Source organism: Nyctereutes procyonoides, unplaced genomic scaffold (assembly GCF_905146905.1).
Source record: "Nyctereutes procyonoides isolate TBG_1078 unplaced genomic scaffold, NYPRO_anot_genome, whole genome shotgun sequence".
NCBI classification, from domain to species: domain Eukaryota; kingdom Metazoa; phylum Chordata; class Mammalia; order Carnivora; family Canidae; genus Nyctereutes; species Nyctereutes procyonoides.
The window spans coordinates 1,554,391-1,576,137 of NW_026575144.1; the positions used below are offsets into that span (position 1 = coordinate 1,554,391).

General features: G+C 33.2%; 1 protein-coding gene across 4 annotated transcripts in view; it reads left to right on the plus strand.

The window, feature by feature from the left end:
* The window catches only part of CTNNA3 (catenin alpha 3), a 1,663,516-nt gene that overhangs the window by 1,509,677 nt on the left and 132,092 nt on the right, over window positions 1-21,747 (plus strand). For all 4 annotated transcript variants that reach the window (XM_055308926.1, XM_055308927.1, XM_055308929.1 and 1 more), the window contains one exon: window positions 14,404-14,585. In XM_055308926.1, the coding sequence (XP_055164901.1) occupies window positions 14,404-14,585 (182 nt within the window). The remainder of the gene's footprint in view (window positions 1-14,403; window positions 14,586-21,747) is intronic.

Genomic DNA, 21,747 nt, shown 5'->3' on the forward strand with positions numbered 1-21,747 from the left:
GCCTCTGAGGACCAACTCCTAATTAGTGCCCAGTATTCTTATCTGTGAGATTCCAAGGAAGCTTAGTTGGATTGCTATACATCATCTTAAATAAGTAAATACATGTAAGTAGATAGATAGGTGCTAGGTACACAACATTGAAACATGCGTTTGAAATTTGCATCTTACAAATTGTCTGAAATTTATTTATATATTATTTATTTTCTTTTTCAAATTTTCATTTAACTTCCAGTTAGTTAACATACAAAATCCTGTCTCCAGGAAAACAGAATTTACTTGGAGATTCATTAACTTAATCTGTAGCCTAGGAGGCTTAGAGAAAATGGAAATATGCAATGTAATTACAAATAAAATATATTGAACTCATCGAGATGGGTTGGAATTCTTTTTCTAAGAATGATTTTTTTTTTCTTAATTCCAAAAATTCTAATGAGAAAAATGTTTATTTAGGAAACAACTACTGGGCACTACCCTTTGAGCAGATTCCATGTATTTACTTTCTAAGTATGACTGTATTTTTACAGGTAATCTAGAATTTTAGAAGTCATTTACTAGTTTTTGGTAAATTTCAAGGCATTTTAGACTGTAGGGGGGACCTAAAACTAATACCATTGTAATAGAAAATCTATTCACGTGGGAGTAGTCTTTAGTTGTGCAGTGTTTTATGTAATGTTAGGACCAGGCACGCTTTTAGAGCCTGTAAGGCCACATTTGGAAGGTACATTTATCTCCTCTGAAGGCTCACTACCATTCCTAATGTCAATCAATGGGAGAAGTGGGTGCTCAGGGAGCTGGAATAGAAAAATCTTTTCTGTCTGTGATTTGGTTACCTATGGTTATATGTGGACACAAAAATGTCCAGTTGAGTGCCTGGGAGGTATGGAATGGAGTAATAATAGTAGATGCCTCTTTACCAAGATCATATTTCTCTGCATCTACCATTTTTTGTCTCTAACATTTTGTCTAATATGTTATATAATCCAGTCTCATGTTAGCTAGATGTGGTTAGTTAAGAGAAATTATAGAAAATTCACAATTATAGCACAGAGAATTTTCCATATATGTTTCACCAAGTTTCTCCTAATGTTGACATCTAGCATAACTAAGGTCTATTTATCAAAACTGAAACGTGAACATTGGTATTATACTACTAACTAAACTATAGACTTCATCAATTTTTCCACTAACATTCTTTTCTGGTCTAGGATTAAAGCCAGGATCCACTATTGTATTAAGTTTGTCATATTTCCTGGTCTCCTATAGAGTATAACAATTCCTTATCCTTCCTTGCCTTTCTTTCATGACCTTGATTCTTTTGAAGACTATCAGGAATTTTATGGAATGTCCCTTGATTTAAATTTGTCTTATGTTTTTCTCATTATTTTAAGGTTATACATTTTCAGAGGGGATACCATGGAATTCATGTTCCTCAGCCCATCAAGATGTTAAAGGGTCAAAAAAAAAAAAAAGATGTTATAGGGTCACATTTCTAGTGATGTTGGCCTTTGTCACTTGGTTAAACTATTGGTTGCTTGCTGGTTTTTAACCATTGTAAAGTTACTATTATTTTTTCTTTGTAATTAATAAATATCTTGGATAAAATGGTTTAAGACTATTCAAATCCAATTTCTTTTTTTTGTAAATTTATATTTTATTGGTGTTCAATTTGCCAACATATAGAATAACACCCAGTACTCATCCCATCAAGTGCCCCCTCGGTGCCTGTCACCCAGTCACTCCCACCCCTTGCCCACCTCCCCTCCCCCCACCCCTAGTTTGTTTCCCAGAGTTAGGAGTCTCTCATATTCTGTCTCCCTTTCTGATATTTCCCACTCATTTTTCCTCCTTTCCCCTTTATTCCCTGTCATTATTTTTTATATTCCCCAAACGAATGAGACCATATAATGTTTGTCCTTCTCTGATTGACTTATTTCACTCAGCATAATACCCTCCAGTTCCATCCACGTCGAAGCAAATGGTGGGTATTTGTCATTTCTAATGGCTGAGTAGTATTCCATTATATACATAAACCACATCTCCTTTATCCATTCATCTTTCGATGGACACCAAGGCTCATTTCAATTTTTTTAAATATTTTTTTTATTTATTCATGACAGACACACAGAGAGAGGCACACATAGGAAGAGGGAGAAGCAGGCTCCATCCAGGGAGCCCAATGTGGGACTCAATCCCGAGACTGCGGGATCATGCCCTGAGCCAAAGGCAGATGCTCAACCGCTGAGCCACCCAGGTGTCCCTAGAGCATTTATTTTTTGCAGTTTTAAGTTCTTTCTGTGCCACTTTTAGATGTCAATATTTTCCCAGCCTCTTGCGAGGTTTACAAGTCAGTAATACTCTTAAGGACCTGGGAGTCACCCCTTTGGAGGGTAATAATGAAGAAAGACAGTGCCTCTATCTACCAGTTTCTATTAATAAGTGCCATTAGCACACGCAGATGATTTAATAACATTAATCAACCTCTCCCTAATGTCACCCAGTACTTTATTACAAATATGCCTCAGTACTTAATGACTCAGACCTTTGTTTCAGCAGAGTTGAGTTCAAACTCTCTCTCCTATTACAGTAGTCTTTTATAAAAATTTTCTTTGCATGTTTAACTTGTCCAAAGCAATCTTTATTGACACCTCTGATGGATTAAAGAAAAGTCATAAACTTTTAGATTTTGTGACTTGTTGTCTTCAATGGGGGAGCAGTGCTTTCTCTAACTTTCTATATCATCAGATGAAAACTAGATAAATTATAATTTTAAGTTATTTACATTCCTGCCTTGTAGAGTTCTTTTTCTTTTTTTTTTAATAAATTAATTTTTATTGGTGTTCAATTTACCAACATACAGAATAACACCCAGGGCTCATCCCGTCAAGTGTCCCCCTCCGTGCCCGTCACCCATTCACCCCCACCCCCCGCCCTCCTCCCCTTCCACCACCCCTAGTTCGTTTCCCAGAGTTAGGAGTCTTTATGTTCTGTCTCCCTTTCTGATATTTCCCACACATTTCTTCTCCCTTCCCTTATATTCCCTTTCACTATTATTCATATTCCCCAAATGAATGAGAACATACACTGTTTGTCTTTCTCCGATTGACTTACATCACTCAGCATAATACCCTCCAGGTCCATCCACGTTGAAGCAAATGGTGGGTATTTGTCGTTTCTAATGGCTGAGTAATATTCCATTGTATACATAAACCACATCTTCTTTATCCATTCATCTTTCAATGGACACAGAGGCTCCTTCCACAGTTTGGCTATTGTGGACATGGCTGCTAGAAACATTGGGGTGCAGGTGTCCCGGCGTTTCATTGCATCTGAATCTTTGGGGTAAATCCCCAGCATTGCAATTGCTGGGTCATAGGGCAGGTCTATTTTTAACTCTTTGAGGAACCTCCACACAGTTTTCCAGAGTGGCTGCACCAGTTCACATTCCCACCAACAGTGCAAGAGTGTTCCCTTTTCTCTGCATCCTCTCCAACATTTGTTGTTTCCTGCCTTGTTAATTTTCCCCATTCTCACTGGTGTGAGGTGGTATCTCATTGTGGTTTTGATTTGTATTTCCCTGATCTGCCTTGTAGAGTTCTTATGTCAACCCCGAAACACTTGCACAGATTGTTACATACACATGAATTATGTTTGTGGATGACTTGTAAAGAGTTTAAAAATGTTAAGTCACTACAAGAGAGGGAGAAAGGAACAGTCAGAGGAAGTTAGTCTCCACAGAAAACAATAGATCAGGGAGGGCAAAAACACAGAGCAAAAATGACACCTGTGGGAATATAAACTCTCAGAAATTTACAAAGCTCTTGTGGGAGGGAGTTTGAGATTCTAAAAGATGTATGATAAGAAACTTGACTCAATTTTATTTATATTTTAAAATATGAAAATTTAAGTCAACTGTGGGTCTTAGATCACAAGTGACAGAAACATGGATAATTACCTGGTAAAATAGTCACCAAAAATAATATTTTTGGATTTTGTGGCAATGACATTTGTGGAAATGACACACACACAAGCCCATATTTACTTTTTAAAATACCTAGCAAGTGATAGATAGATAAATATATTCTACAAAATTATAACTCTTTACTTTTCTTTAGGGACAACATAATCCATATTCAACTAATAATAATCTAATGAGAACAGTCTTTTCAATCTTTTTTGCCATATATATGTAATGACAGTTATTATCAGCATATTGATATAAAATATCAATCATGGTACTATTGTTAAATTGTAATTTATTACATTATATATTAAATCATAATAATATATATATGCATAAGGCAGGCAAATCATGAATATTTAAATTCTATACCACATTCCTAAGATTGTTATTTTATCATGGAAAATATTTTTAGAAAGATAAAATAAAGCATTTAAATTCACATAAACTATTCGAAGGGAAACCTGTTATCTTTATATTCAGTTACACATAAAATACACATCCATGTTATAAAATTATATTTATTACATATTAAAATTAAGAAACAGGTGAGATGCAGTTATTTTTCAAATTATACCTGCTTTTGTGGTAAACTCTTCATATATCTTGCCAAGGTTTTATTTTTAATAAAATATTTTAAATAGTTATAAATAAACACTAAATGATATATGAAATTCATACTTAGTAAGACAGTTGATTTTCTAGAACTCTTATACAACAACTTATTTTGGACCAAAATATACATTTTTTAAACTTAAAAATAATTACTGGAGTTGGTTTTCAAATTATATTCCATGCATGCTAATTTACCAATCAAAATGTAATAATTAGGGGGATCTGCTCAGTGGTTTAACACCTGCCTTCGGCCCAGGGCCTGATCCTGGAGCCCCGGGATCAAGTCCCACGTCAGGCTCCCTGCATAGAGCCTGCTTCTCCCTCTGCCCATGTCTCTGCCTCTCCCTCTCTGTCTCTCGTGAATAAATAAATAAAATCTTAAAAAATGTAATAATTATGATATATTTTCTGCACTGGGAGATTTCTGCACTGGGAGATTTTAAGCTCCTTGAGAGCAGAACAGTGTCATGTAACTCTACCAAGCAGTAGAAAATCAGTAAATGCTGAATGATGATGTGTAGATGATTCATTATCTATATTATGACCAACCATTGCACTATGCTGTAATATGGTGATAGGAGAGAGGTGTGATGAGCAGGGAAACAGTCATAAACTGAAAGGCCCCCAATTATCTGGGCTTTCTGTCTTCTCCTTGATAGATTCTTTCCTTTCCTTGGTATTAGACTAGCACATCTTTTGTCTACTTCCAATTAACTGTAAACAGGGATGTGGAATTCAGGTAACCAAACTTACATTGTGTGCAAAGTAAAAATTATTAGTCACATCCTAAGGGAGTACTCTTATGAATAGAATGAATAGGCTCCTAGAGCTTGTTTCTCACAGCCTTTACAATATTACTTACTGAATTATTTCTTTGTTTTACAAAACTATGTAGTTTTGAAACATGAGGATTTTTGTATTGTTATTCTTGGCAACAACTAAGACAAAAATATTTTTAAAACCTGGAATGATAATCTAAACAAAACACAATGCAACTGAATTTAGATTCATTTAAGTCTTTGTAACATTTAAATTTTTAAAAAGGTAAATATACAGAACCATTTAAATCAGAATACTTATATAAACTTGTTAAAGTATGTTCTTTCCTTTGAGAATGTCTGTTTTGGAAGACAAATTATAATAACCCACCTGCTTTGGTGAGAAACCAGAGGAAAGATTTTAAAGGCTTGGTATTAAACCTACAGCTAATATATATATTGTAAGAAATACATAGTCATACTATGATCACATCTGTCAAAATAATTGAGATATTCATGTTAGGTTTTTGATACCTCTTCCCACCAGCACCACTTTTTTGAAGCTCCATGCAGATCACCACCTTTAGTTAACAACTTTATTTTTAGAGAAAGGCTTATCCTACAGCAACACTTATTTACATTTCAATTATAATTCTACACACTAAGATCTTCACTGAAGTTATTTCCTATGGGTCTTCAGCCACACTTATCTGCGTGAGGATTACTTTTGCAGGTCATGAAGCTCATTCATTGTTTTAGTTTTTACTGGTAAGATTTGCCTGGACTAGTTTATCTCTTACTCCCAAAGAACCCAGCATTGAACCTTCAGGAATGTCTAAGGAGAAGCAGAAGCATCTGTCACTGACTGGTAAGGGATGTGGCACATAGAATGGCATTTTGGGATAAGAGAGTAGACTGTCTGGCTTATAAAATCTCTAATGCCTCCACAAAACCAGAACATAGGAAATATCATTTATTTTCTCATTGTTTTTTTTTATTTTGAAAAAAATTAAATATTCAGAAAAACTTAAGCATACTAGTACAACATTCACTCATATTCCCAGGACCTGGATATAGCAGCTTTTAAAAGAAGATTTATTTATTTATTTGAGGGTTGAGAGAGAGAGAGAGAATGGGGCAGGGTGGGGCGGGGGATCTTCAAGCTGACTCCCTGCTGAGTACAGAGGTCAAGGTGGGACTTGGCTTGAGGATCAACCTCACAACTCATAAGATCATGACCTGAGCTGAAACCAAGAGTCAGACGCTTTAATGGGCAGAGCTACCCAGGCGTCCCCTAGACTTACCAGTTTCAACATATTGCCAGAGCCATATTTGTGTGTGTGTGTGTGTGTGTGTGTGTGTGTTTTCCTGAACTGCTTCAAAGTAATTTGCAACATCTGAAGAAAATTAACAATCACTTCCTAATGTTGTCTAATACCAAGTTGACTCCCAAAATAGCATTTATGTTTTCCTAGAACAAGGACACATACTGGATTCACAAATAAATATTAATATATTTTTCAAAATAGAATATACCCTAGTGCTAAAAACCGCCTTGCAGATGAAACTATAAATAATAGAGAGATATGATCAAAAAAAGAAAGAAAACATTGGGGAGGGTTTCATTTATAGGAGACAGGCATATGTTCCCTATAGGCCTGATTTCCATGGTTGTTAAAGGTAGATTATTAGTAATATCTACCTTAATATTATGTAAGTAGGATAACTTTTCAGAACTGTTGAGCACAGTGACTGGCATAGAAGAAGCATAAATAAATGTTAATTGTCTCTATTCTTATTATCTTTAGAACATAATCAATTAAGTAACACTGGTAATATAATAGTTAACTGTTTTGACCCAGCCCCTGAATCCTATAAAGTTTTATAATAAAATGAAATAGTTTTATACCTAAGGGATCTGTGAGTATAACTCATGAGGTTTCAAGAGTATTATTTTTCGACAGATGAGGAAATTGAGAGCTTTTAAGAGCTAACATATTCATAAATTTGATTTAAAAGACTATACATAAAAATATAAAAATGTGTATCACTCCTTAAAGCAAAGTCCAATTCCAGTTCCTAAAAATCATTTTAAAATATGATGGAAAACTTTTCTTAATGAATTTCAGGAATCTGTTTGAAATTACAATTTAGTATGCTGAAAATATCAATGCATAAACATTTTTCATGAATTTGTTCTCCAAATTTTAATGAAGTTACATTTCTGCCAGCAGCAGTTCAGATTTTCTAAACTCCAGGAAAATGTTATACTATTTATATTTCTTATATATTAAAACACACCCATTCCCCAAATGCCTTTGGGCTTATCAAACACACACACACACGCACGCGCGCGCGCACACACACACACACACACACACACACACACACTACTATTAAATTTGATAAACTCTGGAGGTAAGAATGGCAACACATGGATTTACAGACCAAATCTGCCACTAACCAGCTGGATACTATTTTTCAAGCCATTTCTCTTTCCTGGGACTCAGTTTCCTTATCTGTAAAATAAGCAATTTGGATTCTGAAACTTCTGAGAATAAGAAAGACTTATTATAATGACTTTATATTTCTATATGGTTTGTTGCTTATGGGATGTATTTACTCGATAGACTTTACTTGGTTCCTCCCTAAGCTCTGTGAGGTAGCTAGGTGAATATTTTTAACTGTCCTTCCCTACAATATTGTGAAAGTTTTAGAAGCCAGGTGAAGGCATCAGTCCTAAGTGCCATTTATTAAGTCTCTAATATAATCCAGCATCATTACTTACAGATATAATTCTAATTGTCAGAAAACCTGTAATAAGTTTATCATCATTTTAACATGTAGTAAAATTAGGTTTGAAGATGCTTAAGTTCCTCACTACAAAGCTAATACTTGACAGAGGGGGAGCTTGGACCGAGGTCCATATGACAACTTTTTTTGCATTTTTCTTAGTGCTGCAACTTTTTATTTTTGTCTTTTTAAAGAGATAATGGAAGTCATGGAAAGTGTTTAAGAAATAATGTAAGCATATTAATATTTTAAGTAGTAGTAATGATCATAATGAAAAAGCAGATGAAAAGAAGGTAAGATCAATTGTGCTGTCAATACAACCTTAGGTTAAATAATGAGGACCCAATTTTGAGAGTGGACAGGAAAAATGTATGGGAAAAATTAATTTCTACCTTGCAGAGACAGAAGCTTGGAAAGTGTGTAAATGTGAATGACAAAGAAAATGCAAGATCAATGCTATAAAATTTTGATCCTACAAACCTATTTCTTTCTTTCTCTCCTATTTCTATTGACTGTAAGCATTTATCATATATATGTCCTATTTTCAGAACTTATATTGTAAGGGATGGAGACCAATAAGACACAAATAAACATATATGTGTGTATGTATGAGAGAGAGAGAGAGAGAGAGAGAGAGAGCACTATTATTCTGAAAGGTGGTTCTGCTTTCAAAGACCTTTCCTCTAGAAAGTAAGAACATATATATATGTATATATATGTGTGTGTATATATATATATTCACAAATAATTAGACTACAAGAGAGAATGATATGAATATCTTGAAGGGAGAACTAATAACATGTATGATTTTTTTTTGCATTTTATTTATTTATTCATGAGAGGCACACAGAGAAAGTCAGAGACATAGGCAGAGGGAGAAGCAGGCTCCCTTTGGGAGCCCCATGCAGGACTCGATGCCAGGATCCCGGGATCACGACCTGAGCCAAAGGCAGATGCTTAACCACTAGCCCACCCAGGCGCCCCCATGTTCTGAAATTTTTAAAAGAATAATTATATATAGCTGGAGAAAAAGGATATATAAATTTGGCTTGAAAATAGAATTAAGTTTGAAGCAACAAAGATGGGAAGAGGAAAAATGGGCAAAATAATTAATGGACTATATCTCAAGAGATTTACTTGCAATAGCAAATAGTTTAGTTTAGCTTGAAGACACAGTGTATGAGAGGAAGATGAAATGTCATTGAAAAGCAGTCGTTTTAGCGGCAAAGGTTATGGTGGCCCCTGAGACCCAGTAATTTTACTCCTAGGTATATACTCAAGAAAAATTAGCCCATATGTGCACCAAAAGAAAAATACAAGAATATTCACTATTCATAACAGCCAAAAATGGAATATTTTCCAAAGGATCGTTAATAGGCACATTGAAATAAATGGTGTATATTTGCAAATGGAATTCTATGTGTGTAGAGTGACAAGAATAAGCATACCATAACTCCATGCAACATGATAGATGTACTTCAAATATATAAAGTTGGACATAAAAGGCCAGATACAAGAGTACATATACCATCATTTCATTTTTATAAGGTTTAAAAACAGGAAAATCTATAGTTTTTAAAATCAGTAAAGTGGTGGTTCTTGGGAGATAGTGACTAGAATAGGTCCCAGGGTGGCTACAGGAGTGCCGGCAAACCTTTGGTTTCTTGATTTGGGTGCTAGGTATGAGGATACACTCAGTTTGTATAAATACTTTCAGTTGTATCTTTATGATTTGGGCATTTTTCTATGTGAATTTTCTACTTTAGTTAAGCATATTCAAGGGTAGTATTTGAGGAATTAACATTCTTTATTCAGTAAGGAGACATGGAAGCCGTTGTCTTTAGCTGAAGAGTTGCACAATTCTATTAAAATCAGAAAGATTGGATCAAGTGATAACAAGACAAAAGGATTGAAAGAAAGAGAAAATTGACCTGAACTTATAGAGTAGTACTGGGAATACAGACAAGGAGACAGTGTGATCAAATACTAGAGATAAAATGGATCAAATTTCTGCCTAACAGAATAGGATACATAAAGAGAGGGAATAATTGTTTTTAAAGAGATTCAAGACTAAATGGCAGGCAGTACTACTGAGAAACATAAAAATCAAGAGGATAAAGGATTTGACAAATGTTGGCAAACTACAGTTAAGTCTGATCTGTCAACTATCTTTGTACAGCCCATGAACTAGGAATGGTTTTTACATCTTTAAGGGATTGAAAAAAAAAATATCAGATTAGATGTAATCAGAATAATATTTAAGACACATGAAAATTATATGAAATTGATGTTTCAATGTCCATATACAGTTTTTTGGAACACAGCCACACTCATTTGTTTGCATGTTTTCTATGGCTGCTCTTGCATTACAAGAGTAGCAGATGTGAGTATTGTGATAGAGTGGTATGGTATGTCCTGAAAAGCATAAATTATCTACTATCTTGCCCTTTACAGAAAAATTCTGCTAACCCCTGCTTTAGAGCTAAAATTATAAATTATATATGTCATATATTATATATAAGTGTGTAGAGAGAGAGAGATAGGGATAGAAGTAGACAAATACATATATTTCTATATATTTATAGATATATCCATATATATTTATATATATATATATATATATATTTCAAGTATGTACTTAGACATTATACTTAGGCATTATACTTAGGCAATACTTAGGCAATATATACTTAGGCAATATATACTTAGGTATAGACTTGAAAATACAATATATATATATAAATATATATATATATATATATATATATATATATATACACAAAAAAATGCCTAATACAATAATGGGAGAATGCAAAGTTTGTTGAAAAAGGAGGATAATGTTAGAAATAGAATTCTGAGGGTCACTCAGAACTGAGTGAAGAACTGAGTGAGTCGTCTGTTATTGTAAGTTAACAGCTGACGTTTAAAGACAACTAAAGAAAATAAAAAGTGCTTCATACACATTCATTCATTTGATCTCTAACACAACCTATGAGGTGAATATCATTGTCTCTAGTTTACAGATGAAGAAACAGACTCTAGAAAATATGTGACTATATTTTGGAGAATAAGTGCATTCAAAAGTAGAAGGTGACAGAGAAATACCATCCAGTAGAATGGGAATATTTTGATATATTGTGGGCGATATATTGCTTATATTTGTTGGCATAGTAATAGGACAAAAATTCTAGGGTCAGAATTTCTAAGTTTCCATACTGGCTCTACTACTTACTAACTATAATCTTGAGTTAATATCTTAACCTTTGAGACACTCAGTGTCCTAATCTATTAAAATTAGTATAATAGTATAATTACCTCATCGGGCTGCTATGAAAAGTGAAGTTAAATCATACATAAGGTGCCTGGAAGAGTGTCTGGCATATCTAAATGTTAGCTATTTTTATCTTTGGCAACAGATTCCAAGAATCAGTTGACGCACAATATAGTATCATTTGTATGGCAATGATTCAAAAAGCCCTTGATAGCTATTTACCTCACAGTTCTACTCTATAGACATGAGCACAAGTGGAGACATATCACCAGCCAGCAATAACATCAGAACCCCCACTTACTTACCTGATTTGTGGTAAGCTTTGTTTCTTTGCTTATCCTTCACACAACTATCCAATAAGGAATTTTTGCTCAGAATTCTTAAATATGAAATGTTCTCTTAAGTCCTATTTTGAAATGTCCATAGTGATTCAAATTGATTAATAGTAAATAATAAATCCTTCACAGAAACACTAAAAATCTTCAGTAAAGGTGTCAGTCAGTCATTTAATGCTTTTTTGATGTTTCTCCTCCTGTGGGAGAGAGAAAATTCACTAGAACTTTCAATTTTGTAAACTAACACCCAACTTTTGGCCCTTATCCTCTGTGAAGTAAACATCTGGTTATTATAATTCACTATGTGAGTTGACATGTTATTAAGGAAATCGAGTGCAACCGATGAGACTCCTGTGCGTGACAGGGTCAGACTCAGTGCTATCCAATAATCCACTCTGGTCCCTGCATGGCAGGTGGGCAGCAGCTGCAATTACTGTCATTTTATGTCTGGAGAAACTTAGACAAGAGGGTTCAGGGACTTCCTTAAGGTCATATTGGAAATCAGTAGCATTCCAAGGAACAGAACTTAAAATACACTTAACAAGATCACCTCTTGAATAGTTTCAACTTTTTTTAATGAGGATATTGAATAATTTTCCATGATATTCCAGTGTATACTTCAAAAGTATTTATTAGATCCCTATTCATGGATTTATTACTTATGAGACAAAGACTGTACAAAGAAGTTCCAGTTGAATCTACCTATATCTATTATTATTTGAAAGTTTAAACACTTTTTTTAATGAAAATGGAAAGAATGGTAATGACCAGTAGTCAAGATGGTGAAAATTCATTTCGATTTTTGAGCTAGTTTAATGAGTTAGTAGCTTATAATTTACTTAATGTGCTTGCATACTATTGATTTTAGACCTAAGTGAACTGTGTCTTCGTCTATGTGCTTTGCTGTATGCCAGCAGCATAAAAGTTGCTTTTCTTTTAGTAGGCCACATTGCCTGAGAAAGAAAACTACAAATGATTCAGATTCTAAGGAAGAGACACCTGTATAACTCATCAGTTAAAAGCCTATTCTCATAGCTTAATTTAATTCTTCAAATGAAATAATGCAAAAAATGAACGTTCTAAATGATAGATATGGGAATACATTTTGATAATTCTCTTACTGGATAGGAAATAGCCATCATTTACTAAATGAACATTCACTATGTGTCAAACTTTATGCTAGGGAATTTAGAAAAAGCTTCAATTTCGAAAGCCTCATGGTTTGTTTTCATGACTAGGTTAGAACTGAAGCATAGATAATTAATGCTGAGATTTCACAGACACCAAGTTATGTTTAGACACTGAATTAGTCTTATAATAAATAGATAATAAATGACAGATACTTGATATTGACTCTTTAATTTTTTTTGTTGGATTTTCCATTGACCATTCTTGTAATTCCTTCATTCATATATTTAAGCTTTTTCGCCCTTGTATACTATTGACTTAAGAAAGTGTATTTCAACCACTTTGATCCTAGTGCCCAGGATATTTCAAAGCTCTTTTAGGTGATTTTCCGTATTTTCCCTATATATCCATATCCTAGATACCAGCATCTGGAAATATATTGGCACTGTAGGTCTCACATATTCTCTGTGAAAGATCTAATAAGTAAAAATCTACTTAAATGATTTATCATTTTTAACTACTCTATCGGAAGCCCAAGTACTCATTCTATTAGAATATACGTGGATTTTTGATGAGACTATGATTTCACAGACTACTGCATTTTATGGCCTTGTTACTACAAAATCATATTGACTTCAAGATTCTCTACTTGACAAAAAGTTATAGGTCCCAGATGATAATGCTGTGAATATGGTGGCTTAGATGGTTCTCCTACCCTTCCCACATTCAAACTGCAAGTGGAAAATGAAAGTTGCATGCTGTTTAAAATTTGACATATCCAAAGAATAGTACTAAGCCAACACAGCAAGTTTACTGTGCATGGGAGAAGAGCACTTCAGAATTCAGGGTGCTAATTAGTGAGGGTTGCCTTAATAAACCCTGCCTGTAACATTTTTACTCTTCCCTCAAAATAATTTATATACACATACACACTTGAATGTATATGTACAAAGTACACAAATATATCCTTATGATTTTTAACATGTGCTTAAAATTATTTATATATGATTTATAAATGTATACTATTACTGATTACCAATATATATTCAGTGTTTGTGTAAAGATCTGTCTGAATGTATATACGTACATGTATAAATAGACATTATAATGTCAAAAGACATTTCAAGATAGTTTTGCTATACTTCTACCTTTTGAAGCATATTGTGGTATAATTAAATAAAGTATATGCTTTTCTAATACATGAGATGCATTATATTAAGCTTGAGTTAATTTAAAAATGTGTTGCATTAGAAATTTGAGAAGTCTTACATTTATATTAAGGAATAGAATTAAATATGTCAGATACCAAATTATACATTGTTATTATCAAATTTAAATTGTAGTTCTAGAGCAAACATTTATAAATTTAATAGCTTTTTCATGTGAAAAATTAAGCCTGGAAAATTTTGATTATATGACTTAAAAAACTATGACACATCCCTTTTTAAATGAGCTAATTTAAGAATAATCTGTAATGACCACTTCTTCCTAAAATACTTTTTGACATAGTAGAATGATTATAAATCTACTTATCACATGTTTTAGGCTAAGATGACTCAATTGCCTGAGGCAGAAAAGGAAAAGATTGCTGAGCAAGTGGCTGATTTCAAGAAAGTAAAGAGTAAACTGGATGCTGAGATTGAGATATGGGATGATACCAGCAATGATATCATTGTTCTGGCCAAGAAGATGTGTATGATTATGATGGAGATGACAGACTTCACAAGGTAATTATGTGGAAAATGATGCATAACATTTATAATGGGTAGAAACATTTGTCACAGTAATGAAACCCAAGTTTCTCTAAGTAGCAGGTGCTGAAAACCAAATGGTGGGAGAAACATAAATAATATAGAATTAGAAAGTTGTAGGTGTTTAGTTCTAGAGGTTTTGGTAAATAAATATGGCAAAGTTTCTCGTGACAGGCCAAAAAATGATTTTAGAAATCTCCTTTATACCCTCTCACCTTAGGAGTCTTCTCTGTGTTTCATATTAGCATATTGTTTTACAAAGAAATTGGTAAATCTAATTATGATTTCGATTGGAGCTATCTGAATATTTGATTTCCATAATTACATAATTTTAGTTGTGGTGATTTATGTGTCATCAAGATTCATGATATCTTTTGCTCCTGAGACATAACCAAATATATTTTAAATCACAGTGACTTAATGATATACATGGAAGAATCATACATGGTGTGTAAATTCCAGAAGCAATAAAATGCTTATTATAGCTTCAAAATATTGTTTTTTAGAGCTATCCAAAGAGCAGTAAAATAATATAGTTCTTGCCCTACCAGTTACTAAAATATACAAAACTACAATACTTAAGGCAATTTAATGTTGGTGTAATTTTAAAAGCCACAGAGAAGAACACTCTGAAGCAGACCCGGTATACTCAGAAAACGTTCATTTATATCACTGTTCATTGTCCACAAATATATATTTTTTAAGATTTTTATTCATTTATTCATGAGAGACACACAAAGAGAGAGAGAGGGAGGCAGAGACACAGGCAAAGGGAGAAGCAAGGCTCCATGCAGGGAGCCCGATGTAGGACTCCATCACAGGACTCCAGGATCACGCCCTGAGCTGAAGGTGGGTGCTTAACCTCTGAGCCACCCAGGGATCCCCCACAAATATAAATTTTAGATAGAGTAATAAATATAACTTTAAAAATCATAACAAATAGAAAAATGTACACACAAATCTTTTATTTATATTAAGAATCAGAAAGACTTTCTAAGCATTGGAGAAAAGGGGAGAACTTATAAAAATAGGATTATTAAATTGAACTACATTAAAAATTCTGTAGGGATCCCTGGGTGGCGCAGCGGTTTGGCGCCTGCCTTTGGCCCAGGGCGCGATCCTGGAGACCCGGGATCGAATCCCACATCGGGCTCCCGGTGCATGGAGCCTGCTTCTCCCTCTGCCTATGTCTCTGCCTCTCTCTCTCTCACTGTGTGCCTATCATAAATAAATAAAATAAAATAAAATAAAAATTTAAAAAAAAAATTCTGTAGATCAATAGAATGTCCTAAACCATATTAAATATAAATAGATAATTGGGTAAACATTTGTAACAAAAAATAACAAAAATATGATGTCACTTATATATAAAGAATATTTAAAGAAATGAATATAAAGACATTGTCAAGAATAAAAAATCAAATATTCTAGAATGGACAAGAGACATGAGCAGATAATTCACAAATTTCTCCCCCTAAAAAAATTGATCTATAAATCTGTGAATAACATTCAACCTAAAATAATTTTTAAAAATGTAACTTTTAAATTTATAAAATTGGACAAAATTTTAAAACAGGTTTGTTATAGGGATAGTATGGTGATGAAAGTGTATGTTTGTATAATGTAATAATTAAGCATTATGTATAAAGTAAGAACTTTTGTCAAGTTTTGATATCTACACCTGTACATTATATACACAGTTTAATGAAGAGTATCTTTTATTTATTTATTCTGGGCACATATGTAAAGGAAATGAAAAAAACATCTTGGGATTTCTGCATTCCTATGTTCATTGCAGCATTATTCACAATAGCCAAGATATGGAAACGGCGTTGGTGTCCCTCAAAAGACAAATGAATAAAGAATATATATTTATATGTATTATTATATAAAATTATATTATATATTATATATTATATATATTTATATATATCTATTATATATATACATATATATATATTATTTATTTATTTATGTGGAATCTTAAAAAGAAACCAAACTCACAGAAACAGAGTAAAAGGGTGGGGAATGAGGGGTAGAGGAAGTGGGAAGATGTTGGTCAAAGAGCAAATACTTTCAGTTATAAGATAAATAAGCTCTGAGTATCCAATATGAAGTATGGTGACTATCATTAATAATACTGTATTGTACACTTGAAATTGGCTGGGAGTGGATCTTAAGCATTCTCACGAACACATAAAAAAGGTAACTATGTCAGTTGATGAATATATTAACTTGATTGTGGTAATCATTTCACAATGTAATCATATATCAAATCCCTACCCTGTAAACTTTACATATTTTTACTATTGTATTTGTCAATTATGCCTCAAGAAAGCTGGGGAGAAAAGATAATCAAAATAATTCAGCTGATGAGACACTTGCATCTAAAAAACAAATACAAAACAGAAAAAAAAACTGTAATGCAACACACCAAATTGAAATAAATTTTAAAAAATACTATACCCAAGGAAAATGAAAACACTAATTCAAAAATACGTATTTACCCCAATGTTTATTGCAGCATTATTTACAATAGATAAGACATGGAGGTAACTGAAGTGCTCATTCATAGATGAATGAATAAAGATGTGGTATATAAACACAGTGGAAGATTGCACAGCTACAAAAAAAAAAAAAAGGCTAAGATCTTCCCATTTTCAACAACATGGATGGACCTAGAGGGGAGTTATGCTAAGTGAAATAGACTGAGAAAGACAAATGCCATATAATTTAAATCATATGTGTAATCTAAAAACCAAAACAAATAAGTAAACAAAAAGCAGAATCAGACCTATAAATACAGAGAAAAAATATGATGGTTGCTGGAAGGAAGGGGATGGATGGAGGAAGGGGAGAGGGAGATATATACTTCCAGTTATGGAATGAATAAGTCACAGAAATTAAATACATAGCATAGGAAATATAGTCAATGGTATTGTAATAGCATTGCATAGTAAGGATGGTAGCTAAGTGAGCAGAGGGAAATGTATAGAGAAGCTGAGTTACTATGTTGTATACCTGAAGTTAATGTAACATTTGTGTCAACACTATCTAATAATAAAAAGTTGGAGTGTATATTTTTAAAATCTGGACTCAAAATCAAAAACTAAGAGGAATGAAAAAAGGGAAAAAAAGGAATGAGGAATTTAGCAAGTTCACCAAAAGTAAAGAATAAAATTTCAAAAATTATTAAGTATATATAGTCTCCAAAGGAAAATAAATTCAAATAAGAATTCCATAAAGGGCATTGAAAACCAACAGATTAACTAAGAGATAGTGATGCGATAAAAGTAAAGAAGAAAAGAGAAAAAAGACCTTGAAATGGAGAGGAGGCAAAGAAGCTCCAGTATACACATACTTGGACCCTTTGAAGAATAATTTAAGAAATAATGAAGCAACTAATATTTAAAAGTATAAATCAAGAAAACTTTCATTATAGAACTAAACTTATATTTATGTATTGAAAGGTGTTACCATGTACCTAGGAATTTGACCCAGACAACAATAAAAATATGCACATCTTCCTTATATATAAAAATATTAATATATTATAATATAAATGTACTCTAAATATCATTATATTTGTGTATAAATTCAATAGCTATTTCACACAGTACATGTGAATAGAACTAGAAATGAGATATATGATAGCTTAACTTGTCTTATGGATCTAACATTATTCTGAACTATTTTATTGAATGATCATTTGTTAATTACCTAGATAATCTTCTTTTGACATCTTAATTCTTTCTCTGATTTAGGTGATTTTTCTGTTGGGTCTGAACTTGATTTGTTCCTTCTGTAACAGCAGCCAGATATCTATCCTGCCATTGATTTTCTCTGTGGTTCCTTTCTGTTTTTTTTTTTTTGTTTTTTTTTTGTTTTTTTTTTTTTTTTAGGGAACATTAATTCCATCTATATCTATAACTATATCTTATCTATCTATCTATCTATCTATCATCTATCTATCTATCTGAAAGGCAGAGAGAGTGAAAAGTGAAATCAACCAAATTATAACAATTTATGAAAAGCAATCCTTCCCTCCACAAAGGAGAGGCAGGTACTTTTAACCCTGTCTGATTTCATTACTTGTGATTATCTCCATATCTCTAAGCAATATACTTTCTTCTCTAAGATAAAATTTATTGGCTTTTCCTACATATGAGAATTATATCACTTATAGGACTGTTCTTCTTTTCTCCCCTCCTTTCCTTAGGTTGATGAATTTATATTTGCAGTCCTTGATAGTATTATTTAATGCATAACTGGATTTTTTTTGTTATTTGTGTTAGTTATACCTCAACTTCTAGCTATGTATGATGAAGAGATTCCCACTTTCATTTTCCATCTCTTACTGCTCCATTCTGTATCTCATCCATAACTCAACTTCTCTCTACCACATCTTCTTTTACATTGTTAAGATGGGTAATATTTATATTCTTTGCAATAAGAAGGATTTGGGGCCATAATTAAGGAAGTTTCAGTGAGTGATCAATGAGTTGTTTTATTTGAAGAGATTTTAGTTAAAATGAAGATTGAAGGGGTACCTGGGTGGCTCATTTGGTTAAGCACTTGCTTTCCTCTCAGGTGATGATTCCAGTGTCCTATTCATTGGGGAGTCTGCTTCTCACTCTGTTTCTCCCCCTCATCATATCCTCCCTCTCTCTCATATAAATAAATAAATAAATAAATACGTAAATAAATAAAAAATCTTTTAAAATATGAAGACTGAAAAAATAGTATAATTTTGGCAGTTCTCAATTTATGAGTACTTTTGTTTGAGTAGCTTCACTAAATGGTGAAAAACAGTAATTAAAAGAGGTGCATGAGAGACTAGCTGATAAAAAAATAAAGAGTTTCAACATAGCAACTTAAGAGAGCAGCAGTCAAGACAAGATTTTGAAATTTCTAAAGGGAAAGAGGAAATGGGAAGGGATAGAATAAAATTTTAGAAGGGGAATAAAAAGCTATAACCAAAAAAATAAGATAAAGAAGTAGATCAAAACACTTAGAAATAAGAAAACAAACAAACAAACAAAAAACAGATATGAAGATAAGCCTGCATGACTTTAAATGGCTTCCATGCTAGTCTTAGCTTGAATGTTTCATCATAGAAACTTTTCTTAGCCTTTTAATGTAGACTTCTTCCTCAATCTGTCTTTCTATATATCACAAGATCCTGTAAACTTTCTTTTTAGCAATTGCCACATCCTGGATTATCTAGTTCATTGATTTGTATATTCCCTGCCTCTAAATCTCTATCAGATATAAGATGTATGAAAGTATGAAATTTGACTTTATTGCTTTATACCTAGAACTTATAACAACCTGAACAGTATATATACAAAATAACTGTATATATAGTATGTTTGCATATGTGTATATATGACAGCATATAATATACACTGGTTGAATGAGTTAGGGAATTTAAAAAGTATTTTAAATTAATTAATAAATTAAAAAAAGAAACAACAACTTGAATTCAGAAGGAACCAAGAATAGACAAATGAAAACACAAACAAAAACAATAGAGTAAACTTAAGTTTAAGCTCTTGAAATACACTTTTTAATCAATTAATTTATTTTAAGGCAAGTACAATTAACATACAGAATTATATTAGTTTCAGGTGTATAATATAATGATTCGGTAATTCTGTACATTACTCAGTGCAATAAGTGCACTCTTCTCTTCACCAATTTTATCCATCCCCCCACCCATCATGCCTCTGATAATTCTCTATTGTTTATTTTCTATATTTAAATGTCTATCTTGGGGATCCCTGGGTGGCGCAGCGGTTTGGCGCCTGCCTTTGGCCCAGGGCCCGATCCTGGAAACCTGGGATCGAATCCCACATCAGGCTCCTGGTGCATGGAGCCTGCTTCTCCCTCTGCCTGTGTCTCTGCCTCTCTCTCTCTGTGTGTGTGACTATCATAAATAAATAAAAATTTTAAAAAAACTCAAAAAAATGTCTATCTTTTTGTTTGTTCTATTTTCTACTTTGTTCATTTGTTTCTTAAAACCTACATATATATGAAATCATATGCTATTTGTTTTTCTCTGACTTATTTCACTTAGCATTATAGCTTCTAAATCTATCCGTGTTGTTGCAAAAGGAAATATTTCATTTTTTATGGCAGAGTAATATTCCATTGTATATATATATATATATATATATATATACACATTCCACATCTTTATCCATTTATCTATGGACAGACATGGGTTGCCTCCATATGTAGCTATTATAAATAATGCTACGGTAAACATAGTGGTGCATATATCTTTTCCAATTAGTATTTTTGTTTTCTTTGAGTAAGTTCTCAATAGTGAAATTACTGGATCATATGGGAATTGCATTTTAATTTTTTTTAAATATTTATTTATTTATTTGAGAGAGAGAGGGACAGAGGAGAGAGAGAGAGAGAGAAAGCACAGAAGGAGAGAATCCTTAAGCAGACTCAACATTGAGCACAGAGCCTATCGCCAGGCTTAATCCTGTGACTCATGAGATCATGACCTGAGCCTGAGCCAAAACCAGTGTTGGACATTTAACTGACTGAGCCACCCAGGTGCCTCTCCTTTTTTCATTTTTTGAGGAACCTGCATATTCATTTCCGCAGTGAGTATACCAGTTTGCAATCCCACCAACAGGACATGAGGGTTCCTTTTTCTCTACTGCCTTGCTAAAACGCTTGTTGTTTCTTGTGTTTTTTATTTTAGCCATTCTTTTTTTAATATTTTATTTATTCATGAGAGACAGAGAGAGAGAGAGAGAGAGAGGCAGAGACACAGGCAGAGGGAGGGGCAGACTATGCAGGAAGCCCAATGTGGGACTCGATCCCGGAATTCCGGGATCACACCCCAAGCCAAAGGCAGACACTCAACTGCTGAGCACCCAGGCATCTCTGATTTTAGCCATTCTGACAGAGAAATCCATTCTTTTTGTTTTTTCCTTAATCCTTTATAGATCTTAAGTATTGAACACTAAATATTTTAATTTTTAATGCCCATATGGCATTAAGAGGAAACATATAGTCAGGGGAGTTGGAAGTGAGATCCTTGCAAAAGCCAAGAGCTGTGCCTCTAAAAGGAAATTAGAAACAATTCCATGGACCAGTTTGGAGGAGCAATAAG